Source organism: Aulonocara sp. 'chitande type north' Nkhata Bay, linkage group LG5, assembly GCF_057382095.1.
Source record: "Aulonocara sp. 'chitande type north' Nkhata Bay isolate Kocher_YH1m ecotype deep benthic linkage group LG5, A_spYH_male_GT1.1, whole genome shotgun sequence".
Lineage (NCBI taxonomy): Eukaryota > Metazoa > Chordata > Actinopteri > Cichliformes > Cichlidae > Aulonocara > Aulonocara sp. 'chitande type north' Nkhata Bay.
The window spans coordinates 27,248,772-27,269,476 of record NC_141348.1 but is presented as its reverse complement, the minus strand read 5'-3'; the positions used below and the strand labels follow the sequence as shown (position 1 = coordinate 27,269,476).

At 40.3% G+C, this 20,705-nt stretch overlaps 1 protein-coding gene across 5 annotated transcripts in view; it reads right to left on the bottom strand.

The window, feature by feature from the left end:
- pparg (peroxisome proliferator-activated receptor gamma) overlaps positions 1–20,705 on the bottom strand; it is a 41,793-nt gene that overhangs the window by 13,111 nt on the left and 7,977 nt on the right. For 3 of the 5 annotated variants that reach the window (XM_086292643.1, XM_086292644.1, XM_086292641.1), the window contains exons 2-4: positions 6,170–6,466; positions 5,723–5,889; positions 2,755–2,893 (exon numbers count right to left, since the gene is read on the bottom strand). In XM_086292643.1, the coding sequence (XP_086148769.1) occupies positions 2,755–2,893; positions 5,723–5,889; positions 6,170–6,461 (598 nt within the window). In that variant the 5' untranslated portion in view covers positions 6,462–6,466. Of the gene's footprint in view, positions 1–2,754; positions 2,894–5,722; positions 5,890–6,169; positions 6,467–7,885; positions 7,975–14,786; positions 14,898–20,705 lie in introns of those variants that run through there. The other 2 variants (XM_086292645.1, XM_086292642.1) reach the window with 2 other exon arrangements.

Genomic DNA, 20,705 nt, shown 5'->3' with positions numbered 1-20,705 from the left:
AAGCTATGGCCTCAGTCTTGGTAAAATATGCCATTTCTCACTATTTAGGTTGCATCTGCCCACATATGCAGTCTATGGTCAGGATTGCCTCCTGCTCTAGCCCACTGGCTAAGTAAGCTGTGGCACCTCCACCATCATCTACCACTTCATTAAAATCATTCTTTTTCCCCCCCACCTTTTAATATTCACCTCACTCTTCAGAGTCAAGACTCCTGACACCAAAGAGGCATCAGGCTGTAATAAAATTTATTCATCAACTTTTTAATATTTACTATTAGAGCAGAACTAACAAAACCACTAAATGCAGCTAGTTTCCTTTTTATCTGGAGTGGCTTAAGTTTGTAACAAAACCAAATGAAGAACTATCCAACTATCCAAAGCAGTCTGTTTACATATGCTTTAAATGACTACACATATAAGAAATGACTAAACTCCCCCGGTATGTTACTTTGGTTTGTCCCTGGGCCTCGTAAGCAGGTGACTGAGTTGCTTTTTCTTACATCCTGTTAAAGAAACACTGAGTACTGTTAACATATATATGTATATATATATATAGACACACTCTTTTAATGCACTATACAACAGAATTTAAGTTGTGAACAGTTCTGATTAAGGCTTTCTTTTCAACTCTGGTAGATGGCCATCTCCTCTGTGTTCATTCACCTTCCAGTCCAACTGCCCCTTAAAAAAAGTGCCACTTAAAAAATACTTAAGTGATTCCAGTATCAATCATTCAGAAGGTTTTGAGCTCCTGGTCTCCATTACAGTGTCATACTGTTTTTAACACGCTGCAATTACAAGCTGTCAAGTAGGGGGAAAAAAAGACTTCTTCTGGATGCAGCACAACGATACCGTGCAAGCATGCCAGTGTTTTCAGTGGTTTGTCTAATTAAGTCTTAAGTGCAGCCCCCATTAATTTACCTGAGAAGCAGGATTATTCGGAGCTCTTCAAAGATCACCTTGTTTGCTTTGAAAGGGGGAATTCTGCTTGTTTCTAGAGCAATATGGCCAAATACAAAAATGGTAAGCTTCAGCAAGTGCAAGGCCAATGACAGGGCAGCAACAACATCAGTGTTTGATAAAAGTTGTATAATTTACCATCATGCTTTTGTTATTTCCTGTTCTGTCAACTTCTTGCCCACTTGACCACAGAGTTCAGTGTAGCCACACTTCCACTAATGTATGAGAGAATTTCCTGTCGCTGTCATTGCTTCTTTTTTTTTTTTAAACCAGTGGTTGTGCAACAGGCAAACCTACCTCATCAGAGTGCTCAAATCTGTGTTTGCAATCGACAGGAAAGCTATTATTTTGGTGGTGTTACAGCCACCAAAATAATGGCTAATGCATGCTCACTATTTATTATAAATTACATAACCCACACACTTTTTTCAGTGCAAATGGGGAAGCGATCTTTGTGGGAAGCAGGGCTTTCTGACTTGTCATGATTTGCAGAGTTATTTTAATTTTACGACCTCACCGAAGTGAGTATGCTACAAGTGCGCCGAGGAGGGAAAGAGCCATAACGTGTCCAACCCTAACAGGTGCAACAAATATAACAGGAGAATCAGGAAGACATCAATCAAACATAGCCAGAGTATACTTATTTACTCACGAGGTTCATAATGAAACACAGCTGAGGAGGTGGAGTCAGGTGTGCTTGTTGATGCTCCTGACTGGACAACAAAAGCTAACAAAACAAAACTATTCTAAAGCGACGGATGAAAGAAGAGATTTTTTTTCTTTTGAAGTAGACGGTTTCTCTGCATATTGTACTTCTGTGGAGTAGTTTGCAAATGGTGAGGTCATCTAAGAGCTGTTTACTTGTATCTCAGTAAAAAGCTCTACGTACAAATGTCTGGTACATGAAAGGCAAACATATGTGTGTTTTAATTTTTTTCTAAATTGTACATGCAGTTTTTAAAAACTTAAAAACTCTTTTAAAAAAGACCCACTCACGTGGCTGATGTACAAACTTAGTGCACACAATCAGCCAAATGCTTGTGCGAATAAAACCGAAGCTGGCAACTTTTCACACATTCAAACAGCAGCAACGCTGACAGAATTGCTATAACACATTTTTGATGCTATGCAGTGAAAACAGTCAGGCTGTGAGTAGCATGCCTCTGATAGGTGTGCTACTCACACCTATCATATCTGTCACTATCAGGCCTTTGTTGAATAAAGCACAAAGGCAGGTCAAAATTTAGAACTTTTGATAGGCGTTATAGTTAGCTATACACCAGAATCTCATCTTTGAATTTCTACTGTGATATGAATCAGCTGGGGGGTGGCGGGTACACACTGCGCGAATGATGGGAACTAAAACATGAACCAAGATTTGCAACAATGGCCAAAGACCACAGATGAAAGAATTGGCAACATCTAAGACAGTGATATAGATTTCTGCACACATTACTATGACACCTCAAAGGCTAAATTGGAAGCAGTGTGGTCAACACGCATCTGCGGCTCTCAAAGGGCATAAGTACTCAGTCCGAGAAGAGGCGCTTCCTGAACCTCAATTTCAAAGAAGAATCAGTCTTTTTACCTACATCTGCTTATTTATAGACATATAAATAGGGGGTTTCATTCCTGTCTGAGGGATGGATGTGAAAATGAAAAAAAGATTGAATGCACAGAAGCTTCAACTTTTTTTTTAGTTCATATTTGAGTTTAATGAAAAATACGACCCAGGTGTGCTCTGACTGTGTGCAGACTGTCATGAAAATGTGTGTATGAATGCCACCGGCTTACCGTTGTGTGACATCCCGACGTTGAGGCACTTCTGGAAGCGACAGTATTGGCATTTGTTACGCGACTTCTTGTGAATTCGACAGTGAAGATCACAGTGATCGTACACCAGCTTTAACCTGATGGTGCGTCTGAAGAAACCCTGTGAAAAAGAGGAATACGATTAGTACACACGTAGTGACTTCAGTCCTTATGGTTGCTCTGCCTACTCTTTTTCAAATAAGCCCTATTCTAATGCATATTTTTATCCCTTCATCAAAAAGGATTGAGGGGCATAAAAAAGTTTTAACATTTCATTTAATAATTCAAATTCTGAATCAAGTTAATTGCTGGAAAAGTAGCTCAACGCAGTGTCTACTGACTGAGAAATACTGATAAGACACCTGGCTCTTTCTAATCTGTATGGAAGCCAATCATTGGGCCAACAAGTCTATTCAAAAGTTAACTGTGCAAATTTACACATTATGTCTTCAACCTTAGGACCAAAGAAGCTTATCTCACCTATTAATGTGTAGCCATGGTCAGACTTATAGTATACATTCCTACACCCTGAGCAGTGTAAAAGGAGAAAAAATCCTATGGGCTGCAAATTTCTGAAAGGCGAATTTTCAGTGAGAATAAAAACTGACATCAGGACTTTGTGCGAAGGCTTTTCAAATAAGCATCTACATTCCTACGATCCACAGATGTTTCTTTTTTAATCGTAGGTTATTTATAGAAGAAGGAAGTTAAAAGGGGTCAAGACTCCACCTCAATAAAGAATGTTTTCTGTTTTAAAACAATTAAGTGTTTGCCTGCTTGGCTGACCCCCCTCTTCTTGTGAGTCTCCCCTGAGACATCAGCAGAACAATAACTACTCTCCCTCACCTTCATTCAGCCCCTGACGGAACAGAGTGACAGCTTATGGCGGCAGAAAAACAGAGACCCTTGTTCCGCAACAGTGTCAAAGAGCTTCTGTTTTAACACTGTGGTGGAGTTCAAGGTGACTGTCAGTGGTCGTGTTCTTTTTGATTGTTTTTACAATGCAAGCTGCCAAAAAATATACTGTCAGCATTATGTCGTTCAGTACGAGTCCAAATTTTATAAGAAAAGCTGATCGTTTGAATAAATCATGCGTAGCTTGCGGCTCTGTTCATTCTTCTAGGGTGGTAGGGTTTAAGCCAACCAAAAACAAATCCACGGTTACGATCCACTGGAAGGACGTTTGTGAGGCAGGCAAACAAAGTGAGTCCACGAATTAGTGAAAACTCTTATTTTGAAAAAAGGCCCCCTTCTTTGATCAGCCCTTTTTCTTACACAGTATTTCATACTGAATGAATATGGCATGACTATTTTCTTGTGTTCATAAGGACACATTCACCCTTTGAATTTAGTCATTTGGATTATAAATCCATCAATAACTGTCATGAAACAGATATGCGGGTCTGTAAGTTTACTTTCACGGTCTGTATTCACATGAAGCTGTTCACTCCTTGGAAGCTTCGTAGCTTCACCTTGACGAGCGATGAGGGCACCGAGGCCACTGAGTGGTATCAGTGGCCTTGTAACAGTAAGCACTGTACTGTGTACTGTGTGTGTAAGAATAGAGACGAACATGTCTATAGAAAATAGACTCTGCTACCCGTGGAGGCAAAACTTCACTAAGACTAAATTTGGCTTGGTAGCTTGTGTTTACTACATGTGATGTCAGCCTGAAATGAAGTTAATCGTAATGAACAAGGAATAAGTCACCTATTAAAATGGAAAACTATTAAACCAGCATAAATGAGCCACACAACCAGTGTGGCGCGGGCTGTAGTGTGGGCTGTTTTATAATTACACTCTTTAACAAAGATAAATAAATGATATTAGGCAGAAAACAGCACAAAATTTTTATTTCCTACAAAACTACAAAATATTTCAGCTGGACTTTTCCTAGTAAGTAAGCAATATATAGTAGGCCTCTTGTATTGCACTTTGAATCATACTAGTTGAATCATACTACTCAGTAACAAGCTGCTGCATTTCAGTTTCTTTTTTCTGTGAAAGCGCCAGAGTGAAGGTTTCTTTTCAAATTAGTTTGATTTCAGACGTGCAAACGCTTCTTGGATCTAAACCAAAAGATGCACAGACAGGTCTGCCGATTCTGAAAAATCCATCTCATATGTGTTTGGAGAAAAATGTTCATGTTTCTGTAATGTGTCAATATTTCAAAGAAAATGGAAATATTTCTGAAACTTCACCCACACTCTATTAGTTATTTATACTCTATACAGACAGACAAACAGACAGAGAGTTTAAATGGGTGGCTGTCTGAAGAAGCACACGCCTATCTTGAGCCCTCGCTGAGTGGAAAATGTATGGGGCTTGTGGTTAGAGTGGCAGACATCAAAAAGATGAAAAAAAAAAGCACATTTCTCTCCATGCATTATAGAATTATTTATTCCACCAACAAGTTTCACCGACGGGTGACACACAGTGACAGAAAAAGAGTGGCAGAGAGAGAAAAGAGCTGCAGTAGAAATTGTTACACCCATTACCATTTCCTGACACGACTTGAAAGTAGTATGACTGCTGATTTATAATCATCTGAGCATTACTTGTTAAGAAAAAGACTTAACGCACTCTCTACTGATATGAATCATGATTTAACACATGAATCATTTCTGTGATGATTGAAAACCATTTAAAAAAATCCTCTCTAAAACTGAGCAAAGACGGAGCGCTGCTTAAAATGTATCGACTGATCCACAAATTGACTTAAACATGAATCATATCAACCGCTGTGTGCAGTTTAGTAAAATTGTAACCAATGACAAACCTCAGTGAAGATTGTTTTTGTTCTAAGAACACGTTGTATATTTAGAGGTTTTAAACCGTTACCTGGACATAACAAAAAACAGGAATTTAACGAAGAGATTACGAGACGATCTGAAATGTTTCTACGCTCATCGGCATTTTCATCTTCCCTTGTGAGATCGTTCAGCCTTACCTTGCAGCCCTCACAGGCGTGGACGCCATAGTGAAACCCTGACGCTTTGTCCCCACACACGCGGCACTCGATGTTTAGCGCTGCCGCCGACGTATCGTCTGGGAGCTTGGATAGCACGGGAATATCTGAGTACTGTGGAGGTGACTCGGGCTCCAGCTTGATGGAATCTGATCAAGAAACACCATCACGCAGAAAGGAAGACAGACAGAAAGCACACAAAATTCAAACTTCACCTCTTACATCCATTTAAAAGTTCAGCACTCGGTTGCTTAAACCTTGCTTCTATAAATCTGCATCCTGTTACCCATAACTGCCTTTAATAGTTACTCTGATGCATGCAGCACATCTCTTAATCTCAGTCTACATCTCATTCAGGTCACCGCTTGCTTTGTTACACCTAAAGTATATTTTACATTTATATCATTCGTCTCTGGTCAATGTGCTTACTGAACATGTCTGGTTGTGTCCTGTAGCTGTGCATGTTTGTGTAGTCCATGTTGGTCAGGTGTTCTTCACTCTGCGGTGGACTTAGGTCATAGGCCACGCCAGCGGAAGGGATGGAGGATACCAGCGGGGGAGACAGGGAGGAAGGGATGGAGGAGGAGGAAATGGAGGCGTAGTCAAACGTGGACAAATGTTTCATTTCGAGCGAGTGGGAGCTGTCCTCCAGCTCTGGCAGATCTGCTGTGTTCAGACTGAAGCCAACAGGCCAGGCCAGGAGCTGCTGGGTGTCCACCATGTCTACTGTAAGAGAGAGAAAAGGCAAGTATGCGAGTTAATTCAAAAATCAGTTGCCAGCTAAATTTAACTTAACATAATTAGAAAAACAATAACCACTGAGAATAAAAGGAAGCAGAAAACTGTATATGAAAATAAAAGCACACGCAGACAAGTCCACATGCACTGTTGTACAGTTGTTAATAATTAAAAAGGACCTCTCAGAAAAATTCTAAACATTTGGGCGTGCGCACACACTCCATTAAAAACACTACAAGGAGTACCCGTCGTGCTTTACTTCATTCCTGCAGTGTGTCTGTTATCTAGTAAACAGGGAACACTGATTGTGTCACAGGCAGTACAAAATGAACTCTGGCATTGAGGAACGTCTCTTCTGCTCAAAACACTGCCTTCCTCTGTTGCTGTTTGGGTGCTTGCTGTGCGATTGCCCAACCACAGGACACACAAAGCAGGCCAAGGATGCAGGCCTTTAGCTTCGGCAACTTCTCTGGTCTTAAGGACTGGGTTGGTGGTAAAAACTGAACAGTATCTTTTTCAACTTCTACGAATTTTACTTTTCCTTTGCTGAAGATTTTATCTTGTGCAAATCTATTAAAGGAAACAGTTGGTGTTTACCACTATTTTTCTAATTGATAACTAATTCATTGGAATGCTTTGTCTGTCTCTGCATACTTTGAGACTGCACTTTTTCTGCATCTTCAGAAAAAGGTCAGAGAATTAAATTATTTTTTAAAAGGAGCAACAGCAAAAAAAAAAAAAAACAACTTAAAAAAGGTGCATTTATTGTTTTCTCTTTGTTGCACTTGCCAAAGTACAGCAGCCAGGACCATGATTTCGCATTTTGATGGGTTTCTAATCATTGCTAACAGTTACATGGAAAAAAAAAGCTTTGGCTACAATGACAAATGGGTATGATCCACGTCTTTGTTGGTTCTTAATGTTTTTTCATGGGATTTGTTGACACTGAGAAAACATTTTCCTAAGCAAAGTGTGCAATCTCTTGATTTCTACTGAAAGGCTCCCTCTGGGTATTCAGCTTGTTGTTAGTATAAATAAATTAAAGTTCTTGTGTCATTTCAGTTTCTAATGCAGATGGTCAAAGATTGGAAGGAAAAAAGAAAAGCCCAGATGATCAAAGTCCGCTAGTCCGAGGTTACTGCAGTCCACATAAAAGCAAACCACATACAAGCCTTTATAAGCCTGGCTACCTTTGCACAAGGCCCTGATGTAATGTACAAGTTGTAGAATATGTTGTTTTTAGGATGTAGGCTATTTAAATGGCCTTCCCAGACAGTGGCTCTTTAAAATGAGCCACTCATATGGGTTGAAGTTTGTCCCCCTGGCAATTATTAAACCTGTAAAAAACAAACAAACATCGCTGTATATCAAAATTATATAGAACATTACTTTCTCAGAATGGCCTACCTGTAAATCTAAACCTTTGCCACCGATTTAATGACATGCAAATTCATCCCTGGCTCTGCGCTGCAGCAATCTTATCACTGCAAAACAATGTCAAACTGCTCAACAGCAACCGACAGCAGGTCAAAATGCTGCCATAACGCATCTTTTAAGATGAAACTGTTTCTGAAGAACAATTAGCGTCCACTCTAAATCGCAGTATGAGAATGATAATGTATTAGAAAAGCAGTATTAATGGAAAAAATTTGACTTTTGCAGACTGTTGCAAACAGGTTACAGGTTACATGGGGTTTTTTTTTTACGCTCAAAACTGCGGTTTCTTGAATGTGTGTTTTTTGAAGTTTTCATTGGTAAAGTTCCAAGTAAGCTCACAAATAAAGACAGGAAGTCATTCTCTGAAAACCACACCCGCTGGAGGGGAAACTAATTGGCACCGCAATAAGCCACTGAGGTCCACATTTCTATGCTCGCATTGTGGAAACGTTCAGCTAGCTAAGGATAGTACAATTCACTTGAGTGCATTTATGCAACGCTTTTCTAGTACTAGAGACCACTCTTTGTCCAGTAGTAGAATTAAATATATTTATTTGAAAAAACAAAAACAAACTATATACACATATACACACACCATATATATATATATATATATATATATATATATATATATATATATATATATATATATATATCCATCAGCAGCCTAAGCAGAGAAGCCCAGACCTCCCTCTCCCCGGCCACCTCCTCCAGCTTATCCGGGGCCTCCTCCCAGTGGGACATGCCCGGAACACCAACCCCAGGAGGCGCCCAGGAGGCATCCTTGTCAGATGCCCGAACCACCTCAGCTGGCTCCTTTCGATGTGGAGCAGCAGCTGCTCTACTCTGAGCCCCTCCCGGATGGCTGAACTTCTCACCCTATCTCTAAGGGAGAGGCCAGCCACCCTTTGGAGGAAGCTCATTTCTGCCGCTTGTATCCGCGATCTCGTTCTTTCGGTCACTACCCACAGCTCGTGGCCATAGGTGAGGGTAGGGACGTAGATCGACCGGTAAATTGAGAGCTTCGCTTTTACACTCAGCTCCCTCTTCACCACGACGGACCGGTGCAGCGTCTGCATTACTGCAGCTGCAGCCCCAATCCGTCTGTCGATCTCCGGCTCCCTTCTCCCATCACTCGCGAACAAGACCCCGAGATACTTGAACTCCTCCACTTGGGGCAGGAACTCATCCCCGACCCGGAGTGGGCACTCCACCCTTTTCCGGCTGAGAACCATGGCCTCAGAAAAGCAGAGATGACATTCTGAGGCCACCGAAGTGAAAGCCCTCCGCCACTTGGCTGCGCCTAGAAATCCTGTCCATAAAAATTATGAACAGAATCTGTGACAAAGGGCAGTCTTGGCGGAGCCCATCACCCACAGGGAACGAGTCCGACTTATTGCCGGCAATGCGAACCAAACTCTTGCAACGGTTGTATAGGGATCGAATGGCCCGTAGCAATGGGCCAGACACCCCATACTCCCGCAACACCTCCCACAGGACACCCCGAGGGACACGGTCGAATGCCTTCTCCAAGTCCACAAAACACATGTAGACTGGTTGGGCAAACTCCCATGCACCCTCAAGTATCCTTGAGAGGATAAAGAGCTGGTCCAGTGTTCCGCGACCAGGACGAAAACCGCATTGTTCCTCCTGTATCCGAGGTTCGACTAACGGACGAACTCTCCTTTCCAGCACCCTTGCATAGACTTTCCCAGGGAGGCTGATATATTTATCAAAATCAGACATTAAAGGTTGATTGGCGGAGGTTTATTTTGAGATCTGGTGGCAGCTTCTGTAGTTCAGCTCATCAACCTTTACCCTCTATTGATTATATACCAAGTGCCCACAGTGGGGGTTTTTTTTGGTTCTTTCAGTTTAAATAAAGGTCAGAATTTCAGCACAAAAGTCTTACGAGTTTAGAAAACAGCAACAGTTTAAAGGACTGCAATGCAGGAACCTACAGGATCTTGAATGGACTCCTGATTCTGGTTCAGGGTCGTCACTAGAGCGTATTAACTGGAGGGTAACCAACTATGACATTTGGCTCAAGTCACTTAGTCACTTTGGTGTTGCCTATAAATACATCAATAAATAAATAAAGAAATGCACTTGTACTCACACAGGCTACGCCCAGAGGTTGTAAACTAACAAGCACAGCGATACCCATTTAAAAGAGACCATTACTAAACCTAAACCGGCCCACCCTTACAGGTAACACAACAAATTTAGGCATAAACAAGCTACTTTAAACTACACCCTCGCAGAGAAATTTAGCCACATTTAAAAAAGGTGCAAAAATATCCAAAATGTAATAGACTACAGAGGCAAACCAGGAGAATGACAGAATAGATTTTTTTTCTAGGCAAAGAATTGGACCAGTGAACTCACCAAAGGTTAAGATGACTGTGAGCGCAGAATATTTTTACCACATTTTCATTTCTTTTGTAATTTTCCAGTGGGGTCATGCTTTAAAACTACTTTCACAAGCCGATGAGTGATCTGTTTCAAGTTTTAAAGAGAAATTAGGAGTACTTCCTAAAGTCTGACCTGCACATGCTCTGCTGTCGTGCTAACCAGAAGGTTATCTGGTTATCTATCAGCACAATTCAGCATAATGTCGACACTGCTCTGGCTTTATGGTAAAATATGCAACTGTACAGCAAAACTAAGGAGGTTTATGTAAAAAACAAGTAACAACATGGAAGGGGCAGAAATGCTTTAACCAATAAATGGCATCATAGCACTATTACTACACACTTGTACACACTGGGGGCAGATTGCATGCCATAAAAGCACTGCAGCAATTTCCTAATGTTGTAAACCCGCTCAACATTTGGCAATAAAACCCTTTCTGATTCTGATTCATAAAAGAGAGCGACCCCAAATATATACTGGCAGATTTAAATCAGATATGTACTGCACTTTTTAATGTTATTTATTTCCAATTTTACTTTTATGGTAGAAATGACTATATGTGAATATTTAGCTCATATCCACTGCTACACTAGTGGGTATCTACTTTCTTCATGTTGCTGTGTTATTGTCAAATTATCTTACGTGCTAATACTCACTGGATTAAAGTAACACTTGACTCAATGCACAGTGGGGTCCATAGTCTAACAGTCTGTTAGATTTCTTTATTTTTGCTAGTTTATGATGGGAAGATAAAGGCCGATCCGGCGTCTTTCTAAACATCAGCAATGAAAACTGGATATATTTCCTGTGCTTGTGACAGGACTGTGCTGAAATTCTGACCTTGATTTAAACCGAAGAGACTGAAAAAACACAGAGGACAGCAGGCAATTTATAAATAATCAATAGAGGAAAAAGTTCAGTGACCTTCCAAACAACCTTTCACAATCACCACCAAATCTCAAAATAAACCTCCCTCCGCTCATCAACCTTTACTGCCTAATTTGGAAAAAAATAAGTGTAACAAAAGAATACAACAAATGATGCAACAGGACAAAGCCAAAATAGCAATACTCAGGTGGCACAGTAGCACCAGCTATAAAAATGGCTTGAAATGGCTCCAAATTACTTGGCACAACATCCTTGTGGAACAAACATCCTCCTCATCCTCCTCAACTGCATATTGTTTCCTCTCTACTTGTTTGGAATGTGGTGGCGAAAATCAATAGGGGGTCCACTTAAAATTCACATCAACTGTGACATTGTTTCACAGCGAGTGAGAGAAGGCATCTGCGTGTCCACATGCTGTAACTTCCACTGCCCTGGAAGCTGGTGACTATTAATAAACAGAGAAACCTGGATATTTTTCCATATGCTGGCCGGCTGCCAGCTGATCTCAAGCTAAAATAGCACCGGAGCAACTTGCGCTCTCGTTGGCATGAAGTCATCAGGACACAGAAAATTAGCAGGAGAGTGAGTTCTGACAAAAGGCAAGAGAGATAAAGTAGGAAGGGTGAAAGAGAGCGAGTTCCCAGACCACCAAAAGAAATCAAGCTGGACCCCTGAGACTTTGAAAAAACTCTTATCTTAGGAAATTCATGCTCTGTGCCCTATAGCTCCTCTTCTTGGAAACGCTACAGTGCAAAAGCAACCAAATTAACCTGATTTTATCAGACTGGTTTGTGGGAAAGCAACCTGTCAGAGTTTATAAAAAGTGAGGGATGACTAGTGAGGGACACGCAGTATGTTTCAAAAGGTGTGTACATGTGAGCATGTGTGACAGTTGTTTCCTGCCAGTTCTCAAATTTCCACAAGTCAGAACTTGATTTCCATGTAAGAGTACAGTGTGTAGGAGTACTTTCTATTGGCTATTGCCTAACTCGCGACCTAATAACAAAGGCCCAACGGCAATCTGGCAGGCAGGTCTGGCAGGCTGCTGTACCTGAACAAGCCAGACAGTGTGTGTGGGAGCAAACACACAGTGAGACACATCAGCATTTTCTGCGAAATGAGCTCATACAAACAGGGACAAGAAGTGTCCACTTACTTTAGAGGAGAGAGAAGCTATTATTACATGAAACAGCAAGACCAAAATGTTAACTTTAAGAGTTGAGTGTCGTGTTGTTTTTTCGCAGCCTGGATGCAGCAACTTTGGAAAAAAGAGGGAAAAACAGGGGGTCAGACTGAGAGATGTGAAATCTTTCCTTCAGGGACCGAGTTGCAAAACAAATGTGATGCTTTTTAATGTTCATATTTCTTCACAGCGCCAATAATTTGGTCCAAAACAGAATGAAGAAAATGCAAGAGATCAGATTACTTCACAGAAAGCATTTAAAGCCCTGTCTATAGCTTTGAGCGCTGTTTTGACAATCAAGGGAACAAGCCTCTTACTTACCTTTTAAAGCACTACTAGCAAAGCGTAACAAAAACACTTAAAGATGCAAAATGTGCAGAAGAAGAAAAAACCCCTACAGTCAGAAAAGATCCAGCATCATAATTCTTCTTTTTGAGTGTTTAACAGCACTCCAGCAAGAGTGCTATTCAACATAAGTCAGGCAAGAGTAAAGAGCGGTTAAGAACATGAGAGACGTTAACACAGAAATCAGCCTCATATATTTAGTAAAGGGAGAACCTGCCCTGCTACATTCAAGGGAGTAACACTCTTGTCTTTGCTGTTTGAATAAAAACTATTCAACTTGTCTGAAGGCGAGGGCTGAACCACGCATATCAAACCAGGCAATCTCTCATTCAACACATGTGGCTGGAAATATATTCTGTTTCCACATGAAAGCTGAAAAAAAATTCTTGCAAAAAAAAAAAAGCAACAAGTTTTTTTTCATATATCACAGCTAAGTGAAGAAAAATAGATAAATATAGACGTGCACTACAAAGAAGAGCTGCATAGTTACTAAACAAACCTTAGTCTAACAGTCTAACAGTTTTCTAGCCGTTGCTTTTATGAGATCCTGACGATAAAGTGACATGTTGCAGAGTATTTCCCCTGTAGAAGAGAGCGTTCTTTTCCTCTTTTCTTTCTTTCTTTCTTTCTTGCACAGTAAGCTGTTTATTTTACCAGCTTTTCTGTGCACATGAATGCGTTGAAGTGCGACAGAGAGAGAAAGAAAGAGAGTTAGTGCAGAGAGTTCTGTGACTTCCTGACCTCTTCATGTAAAACAGTATGTGGTTCGCTGTCAGTGACTAAAACAAAGATATGCCCGCCTGCACGTCTGCACAGTCCCCACAAATTCTTTGAAAAGATTAGTGCGCTTTAGTTTTGCCTCGATAGTCCTGCATAAGGAAGCTGTGGGACACTGGAAAAAGCATGCATTGTAAAAAATATTGTGGTTTATTTGACTAAGCAATCTAGTTTACAATATGAGATGGTAGGAGATGTACTTAAAAAAACCCCAGCAAAGTTTAAAAGGCCGAATGCAGTTCAAATGCAAAAAAAGAAGAAAAAAATACCCAGAAAGAAAAAAATCATCATCATACGCATTAAAAAAAATTCTGGTGGTGTGAAGCCACAGTGGACAGAATTACCTGAAAAGGGCCTCCCCCTCTGCACCTGAACGATCAAACAGGAGAGTGATGGAAAACCATGTGCACCCAAGGTGTCAGGCAGAGGTTTGGACTGCCCTGTCAGTAGAATCGAGAGTCTCCTCTTGTCTGAAAACCCACATACTTGGTTGGTACTGAATTTACTCACCAGAAATCTTCAAAGTTTGACACAGTGGGAGGTTAGAAACCACAAGTTTTGTCTGGTTGGCACAGCTCTGAGTAAAACAGCATCCAGACAACCTTTCTCTGATTTCAATTTGATTTTTATCTCTCTCTCTTTTTTTTGTTTCAACTTCAAAAGCTAGGAAAATTGAGCACTGATAACACTAAGTCAACCTGAGGTCAGATCAGGAGAGAGGCAAAATTAACATAAGTACGAATAAATCAAAAAAAATGCACCTCCCTCTTTAAAAGAGACAAAAACAAAACAAAACCGAGGCTGTTCTCTAATCCTAAAATGTCCTGCTAATCATAATTTTAATTTGTTCTATTGAAAGGAGTCTCGCATTAGCAGCAGAAATACACCCCCACACACACATTTTTTTAAAAAAAATCTGAATTGGTGCTCTTACTACACACACAGTGATGCTACCAAATATCGCAATAATCTTGCTTACACACCAAAACATGTCCATAAAGTGATAAACGGTCTGTCAAGGCAAATCAAATAAAACTGGCTGACCTCTAGTATCGCACTGATCAGTGCTGCTGTCTGCTCGCACATAACTGACTGGATGCCACGATTACATGTACGATTTAACTGCAGCTTCCTGATCATGATTGGTCTTTGTACTTGTTGGTTTATTAAGGCTATCCAAAGCAGCTAATGTTCAGACAAGATAATGAACCGAATGACAGCAACACACACGCGCGCGCACGGGGTACAGCACGGTCCACTCACCCTGCTTCTCCTGTTTTGGTTCAGAGTCTTCAGTGTCCGCTAAATGACCAAGAAGTGACAGTGGCAGTGACAGGAGCAGAGACTACTGTGAGTGAGCGTGTGTGTGTGTGGTCATGTTTTTCCTCAGGAAGTGATGACCAATAGAAAGGGAACTACACACACATTTTCTCCTTCTGACAGAGTCTGGGCTCAGCAAAAGTTCAGACAGCAAACTATCATGTGGTCTGTGTGTGTGTCTGTGTGTGTGGTTTTATTGTCAGTTTTATATGTGTCATTCATTTTTATATATTTTTATGTGCGCATGTCGCTGCTGTATTAAATAGACAGTGCATATTTGTGTATGTGTGGCCATGTGCTTCAAGTTGTTTTCTTGTATACAGTTTTTCTTCTAGTTTCATGTGTCTAAGTGTGTGTATGTGTGTGTGTGTGTGTGTGTGTGTGTGAGGTGGTAGACATCAGATGCAGATGATTTCCTGTTGCTACACACTGACAGGCAAGCTCATCATGCCTCTTTGGTTGCACTTCTCTCCCTCCGCTCAGTCACTCAGTGTCGATGTGACCATGGTGACGCACTCGCTCCTCATGCAATTTCTAACCCAAGAACATTAACATGAAAATAATAGTTCCCTGATTTGATTTCTTACAAGAAAAGCACCGCTGTTTAACCTCATGAGCTGGGATCAGATGCTCACTATCTCTTTTGTTGTTGAGATTTAATCTAAACAGATTTCAACAATGTAGCAAACTCCTCAATACAACAGATGTCCTGTATAGTTCAGTCTCTGTATGCACAAATACATGGCACTGATAGATTATTCCAGCTCTTTACAGCACACTGTTTTTCTTGTGTGACTCCAAGTTGGTTTATAGACAGATTCTGTTTGATTTCAGTTTATCTGTTGTCTGTTTCAATTATATATTAAAGAAAGAACTGAAATTTTCATCTCTCATTATGAGAAATTCGACCAAATTCACGTTCCAAAGCCAAGTAATAGAGAAGTGGTTTCTTCTTTCAGCTTCCATCTGCAATTGTACATCATGTGACTCCACAAGAATGCACAAATCGCAACTTAACCTAGAAAAATTATGTCCAAAAAGGCATTTAGCATATCAAAAAAGAGACAAGTGATTGACATACTAAAAAAAATCCAGAGACAGAGTCTCTGTTTGCATATTAACATCAAACAGTCATTGACAGCCTGTCATTTTGGCCCTAAGGGTCAAGTCTGGAGAGGTAGGAGGAGAGTGGTTTAGTTTGAAACTTTCACAGTGAGTGTGCGCAGAGGAAACAACCGGTCCTTCCAACAATATAGTGAATGACCCAAATATTTTCTAAGAACTAAAGTCTTCAGTTCTTATAAAGATTAAAAAACAAAATAAAGCAAAAATACTTTAAAAAAATGTAGAAATGGTTAGATAAGAGTGAATTTTACAAACACTGGGCAGATTTAAAATGCAGCATTTGTGCTTGTAAATATCATTTTTCATGTAAAATAACTTATTTTTTGAGGCCATTCACGTCTTAATCTAACAACTCATACACTACAAGGTGGCTGCCCACACATTCGCCGATATACCACCGGGATTAACAATTCGAACGAGACAGAGAACTGTAGTTTTGACGGTACAAACCTCAGGTACAACTTGAAACTGTCTCTGAGAAACCTCAGGTGTGTGGGGGGAAATTGTCGAAAATGACTCACTGACCATATCATACAACTGTTTTTCCATTTATCAAGAGACTAGGTTTTGTGTCTTTGTACATCATGGTATACGTGTTTCTGTATATATCATACGTGCTGATACTCATATAAGTTGGTTTAACCAATATTAAACAGAGATTTCTTTGTATATATGAAATCAATCATTAGAAAATGATGCTATTCATTGTGAATTTAATGTGAGACTTGTCTTTGTAGCCAAGGTGTTGAGATGTACTAGCTTAAAATAGTTTATGATTCGGCTTGCATTATAGCAAATGCCAGGGTGCAACGATGGCACTGATTTGACCTAAAAAAAAACACCCAAGAACTGCAGTAGGAAATTATCTTCTTTACCTACACATTAGAACACAATGTGGCAGATTTGTCAGAACAACTGTCCCGCTGGGGCACAATATGCAAATTACCTACTTCATATCTGCATATGCGAAAGTGAAAGTGGCATAATACTTAATTTCTGTGTTCATTCTGAGTGTTTACACTGAAAAATGCATAATTAATGCATAATTGTTCTTACGTTCTTGCTGCCAGCTCTCTAAACATTTTGGAGCTGCATTATGTAACTAGCACAAATGTGGCATTAGCTCAGTGAGGGCGGGGTAGTACATGCTTGAACACTAGCTATAAACTATGAACACATGTGCGAAAACCACACATGAGAATGACTGGTCAATACGTGGATTAGTGTCATAGCTGGTTACGACATGAACCTAAATGACCAGTTTGGTATTTCAGAGGATGTGATTTTTGACTGAGATGATCAAACAAGAGCTAGAACTCGCAGACAGTTAGCTTAAGTTAGCATGAAAACAGGAAATGGAGAAGCATCAAGGATGTCTATGTCTAAAAATAAAAACACCTACCAGTACCGCTAAAGCTTACTAAATGAAATGTGTCACTACTTGGAGAAATGTAAATCATAAGCTGTAACAACAATAAATAGACTGTTTTACCAAAAATGTTAAACTACTCTTTTAATTCTTAGCTGCAGACTGATAAGATTAGGTGAAAAAATTATTTATTCCAGTGAGATAATACAGCGGTCCCTCGTTAATCGCGGGAGTTACTTTCTAAAAATAACCTGCAATAGGCAAAATCCACAAAGTCAGCTTTATTTTTTTACAATTATTATAGATGTTTTTAGGTTGTAAAACCCCTCACTACACACTTTATACACTTTTCTCAGACAGGCATGAACATTTTTACATCTTTCTCTCTTGTTTAAACACTCTCAAAGTTCAAACCTTCGTAGAAAAATAACTCCAGTATTATAGAATGAAACCAACTTCAGAGACACTGCTAGTGATCGATGATTTATGTAAATTTGACAAGCTGAATGCATTCTGTACTGGACAGGAGACACGGGACAGAGGAGCTTGATTAACAATGGTCTACAGCCGATCGGGATGCAGAACACAATGCGCTCTATCAAAAAAAAAAAAAAAAAAAAAGCATGCAAAATTGCACTAAAAAAAATCCACAAAACGGCGAGGCCGCGAAAGGTGAACTGCGATATTGCAAGGGACCACTGTACTAGTTTACTTCTTTCTCCCCATTTTTAGGCAGTTTGGTTTTTAACGATAATATATCTCACTTGTGCAACAGCAGTCATACAACATCGCCCTGCCAACACCAGATGCATTTGGTTTTGCTCATAGTATCCCTTCCGCTGATCAGTCATCATATCAGCTATCCTTAAAATATTATTCTATTTATTATCCACTCAACAATCATAATGAGTAACCACATTTTGCTTGGCCTGGGTCCCAGTAAAAATATATTTATTTTTATATACCAAATATTTTTGCTCATATGACTCTATAACGTTGAAAAGGTCGCTGTCATTCTGTGCAATGGCTTGGCAGAATCACCCATGCACACACATCTGTACACACAGCGATGTTCAAAATATGTTTTCATTGTGTCAAATGACAGTGCGGCTCCTATAGCACTGGACGCTCTTGATCGTATTAAACATAGTGAGATGTGCAAGGACGCATACACAATATGCTGCGTTTGTTTGTTGCTTATATGTTGCAAGACAAATAAGAAATGGGAAACGATGTACAAAGGGATCAGCAGATGTTTCGAAACCTTAGTCCTGGCTGACTGCTCTTCCTAGACATCGCCTTGGTTGAAAAAAATTGTTGCAAAAGTTGTGCGATGTCTGCAGTGTTTCCTTTCCATGTGCTCAAGATCTTTCTAAAACATCTCCTGGATGCCCTTCTCGGATTTTCTTGCAAGGGTAAGTGTGCATGCAAGAACTGTTTTACATTTGACTTTTGACAGTTAGAGTACAACGAAACAAACAAACAAACAAAATTCTCGCTTGCTGAAAGAGCGAGAACTGTTTGAGTGAGAAGAGGGCAACCTAAACTCAAGAACTCTGTCTCTGAAGACCATATTCTATCTTACTGATCTACTCAACGTATTAAATAAAGCACACTACTGAGTTATATTGCTGGCATTTGGAGGCAGAGAGCTAAACACAGATGCATACGTTCATCATACAACATATAAGACAGAAGAATTTACATGTCAGAAATACATTTTTGCAAGCTCATTTTTTAAGGGGTGGGGGGCAATCTGGTAATACTAGTTTTTTATGAGCAGGAAATGTTTTGGATTTCATAATCAAATAAGCTGTCAATCAGATACTGTTGTATTATAAAAATGAAACAAAGGAACATTCATTTGCCTTCTTTATCACAATACATATCAAGCCACTGGTGGCGACACAGTGGTGCAGTGGTTAGCACCGACATGCCACAGCAAGAAGGTTCTTGGTTCTAAACTCCTGGGTGGCTTAGGCCTTACTGTCTGTAGTCTGCATGTCCTCCCTGTCCCTGCATGGATTTCCCCTCAAGATACAGCTCTTCTCTCTGTGTGAGCCCTCCAGCAGACTAGCAACCTGTCCAGAGTATATGTCTGTGAAGGTTCTCAGTCATCCAGGTCATCATAGTCAAAGGAGCTTGTAAGTTGCTTCTTAAAGAAGAAGCTTCAGAACTGAACTGAAGAACTGAAGAAGCTTCTCGGATGAGAGGTGAAAGGTCTTCAAGCAACTTAAAGAAGTCCAGACGCTTTTCTTTACAAGCTCCTTTGACTATCCAGAGTATACCCTCCCACTATTAGCTGCCACAGGCTCTGTGACACCAAGTTGGATGGATGACTGATATTTATGTAAATGGACACAAAATCAACATCTGTCCATGTATGCATCTCCAGGTCAGCTTTCTTGAGATAACAACGTTTCATCTGCTGTGTTTGCTGGTTAGAAGGCTATACATAAGCACATGGGAAAAGCCAAACAAAGAGCGATAGAGCACCTGCCTTGTTTTTTTTTTAGCTGTAATGCTTTTTATGTATGCATCTGCTTCCATACATGCTTCTGTTTTTAGAATCATGAGTTTTCACAATAATTTGAGGACATGAACTCTCACCCAGTTCCTTTAAATAGCTATGAGTTAATGGTTGATGAGTCCCTTGAGCCTCAAGATCTTCCTCAGTGGTTAAGGGGAAGGAGTGGTTGCATGTTGTCATGGTCACAAACACACAGATTTGTACACATCCACTCGTAAATACTACCTGTGTGAGCAATGGTGTCACATGTACAAGACATGTATGTAAGGACATGTGTGCACAGCATAAATGGAGCACGGCCCGGGGCACTCCTTTCCTTTATGAGAAGAGAACAAAGTCAGACTTTATCTATCTTTGTTGCACAGTCCAGACACATGTTTCAGACATCTAGCACTGAAAACATGAAACAGGTTAAAAAAAACAAAAGGATGGAGCAAGAATAAAAACAATGAGGATAATATGACAAACAAGGACAGTGAGATCACTGCTTCATGCTGTGACACATGTGCCTATATGGTGATCACGTACGTTAATCATCACTCTATATGCTTATGATCCCAGCTGTGAAAGTCATGTGAGAATACGCACAAGCAATGATTTATTGCTAAACTTGTGTGTTGATAAACACAGGGAGTGAGAAGGAGGGTGATATGGTAGGAAAGGGGAGAGGTGCAATGTGGGAAGGGTCATGCCCTGTTCCTCGAAGCGGAGAGGAAAAGACGGGAGTGTGCTCCCGTCAGCTGCACTTAACTGGACAATAACAAAGCGACACATGACGTGAATCTCATTCAAAAGACGCACTGTAAATATGAGTGCCAGGAAAGGTGTATGCAGAAAG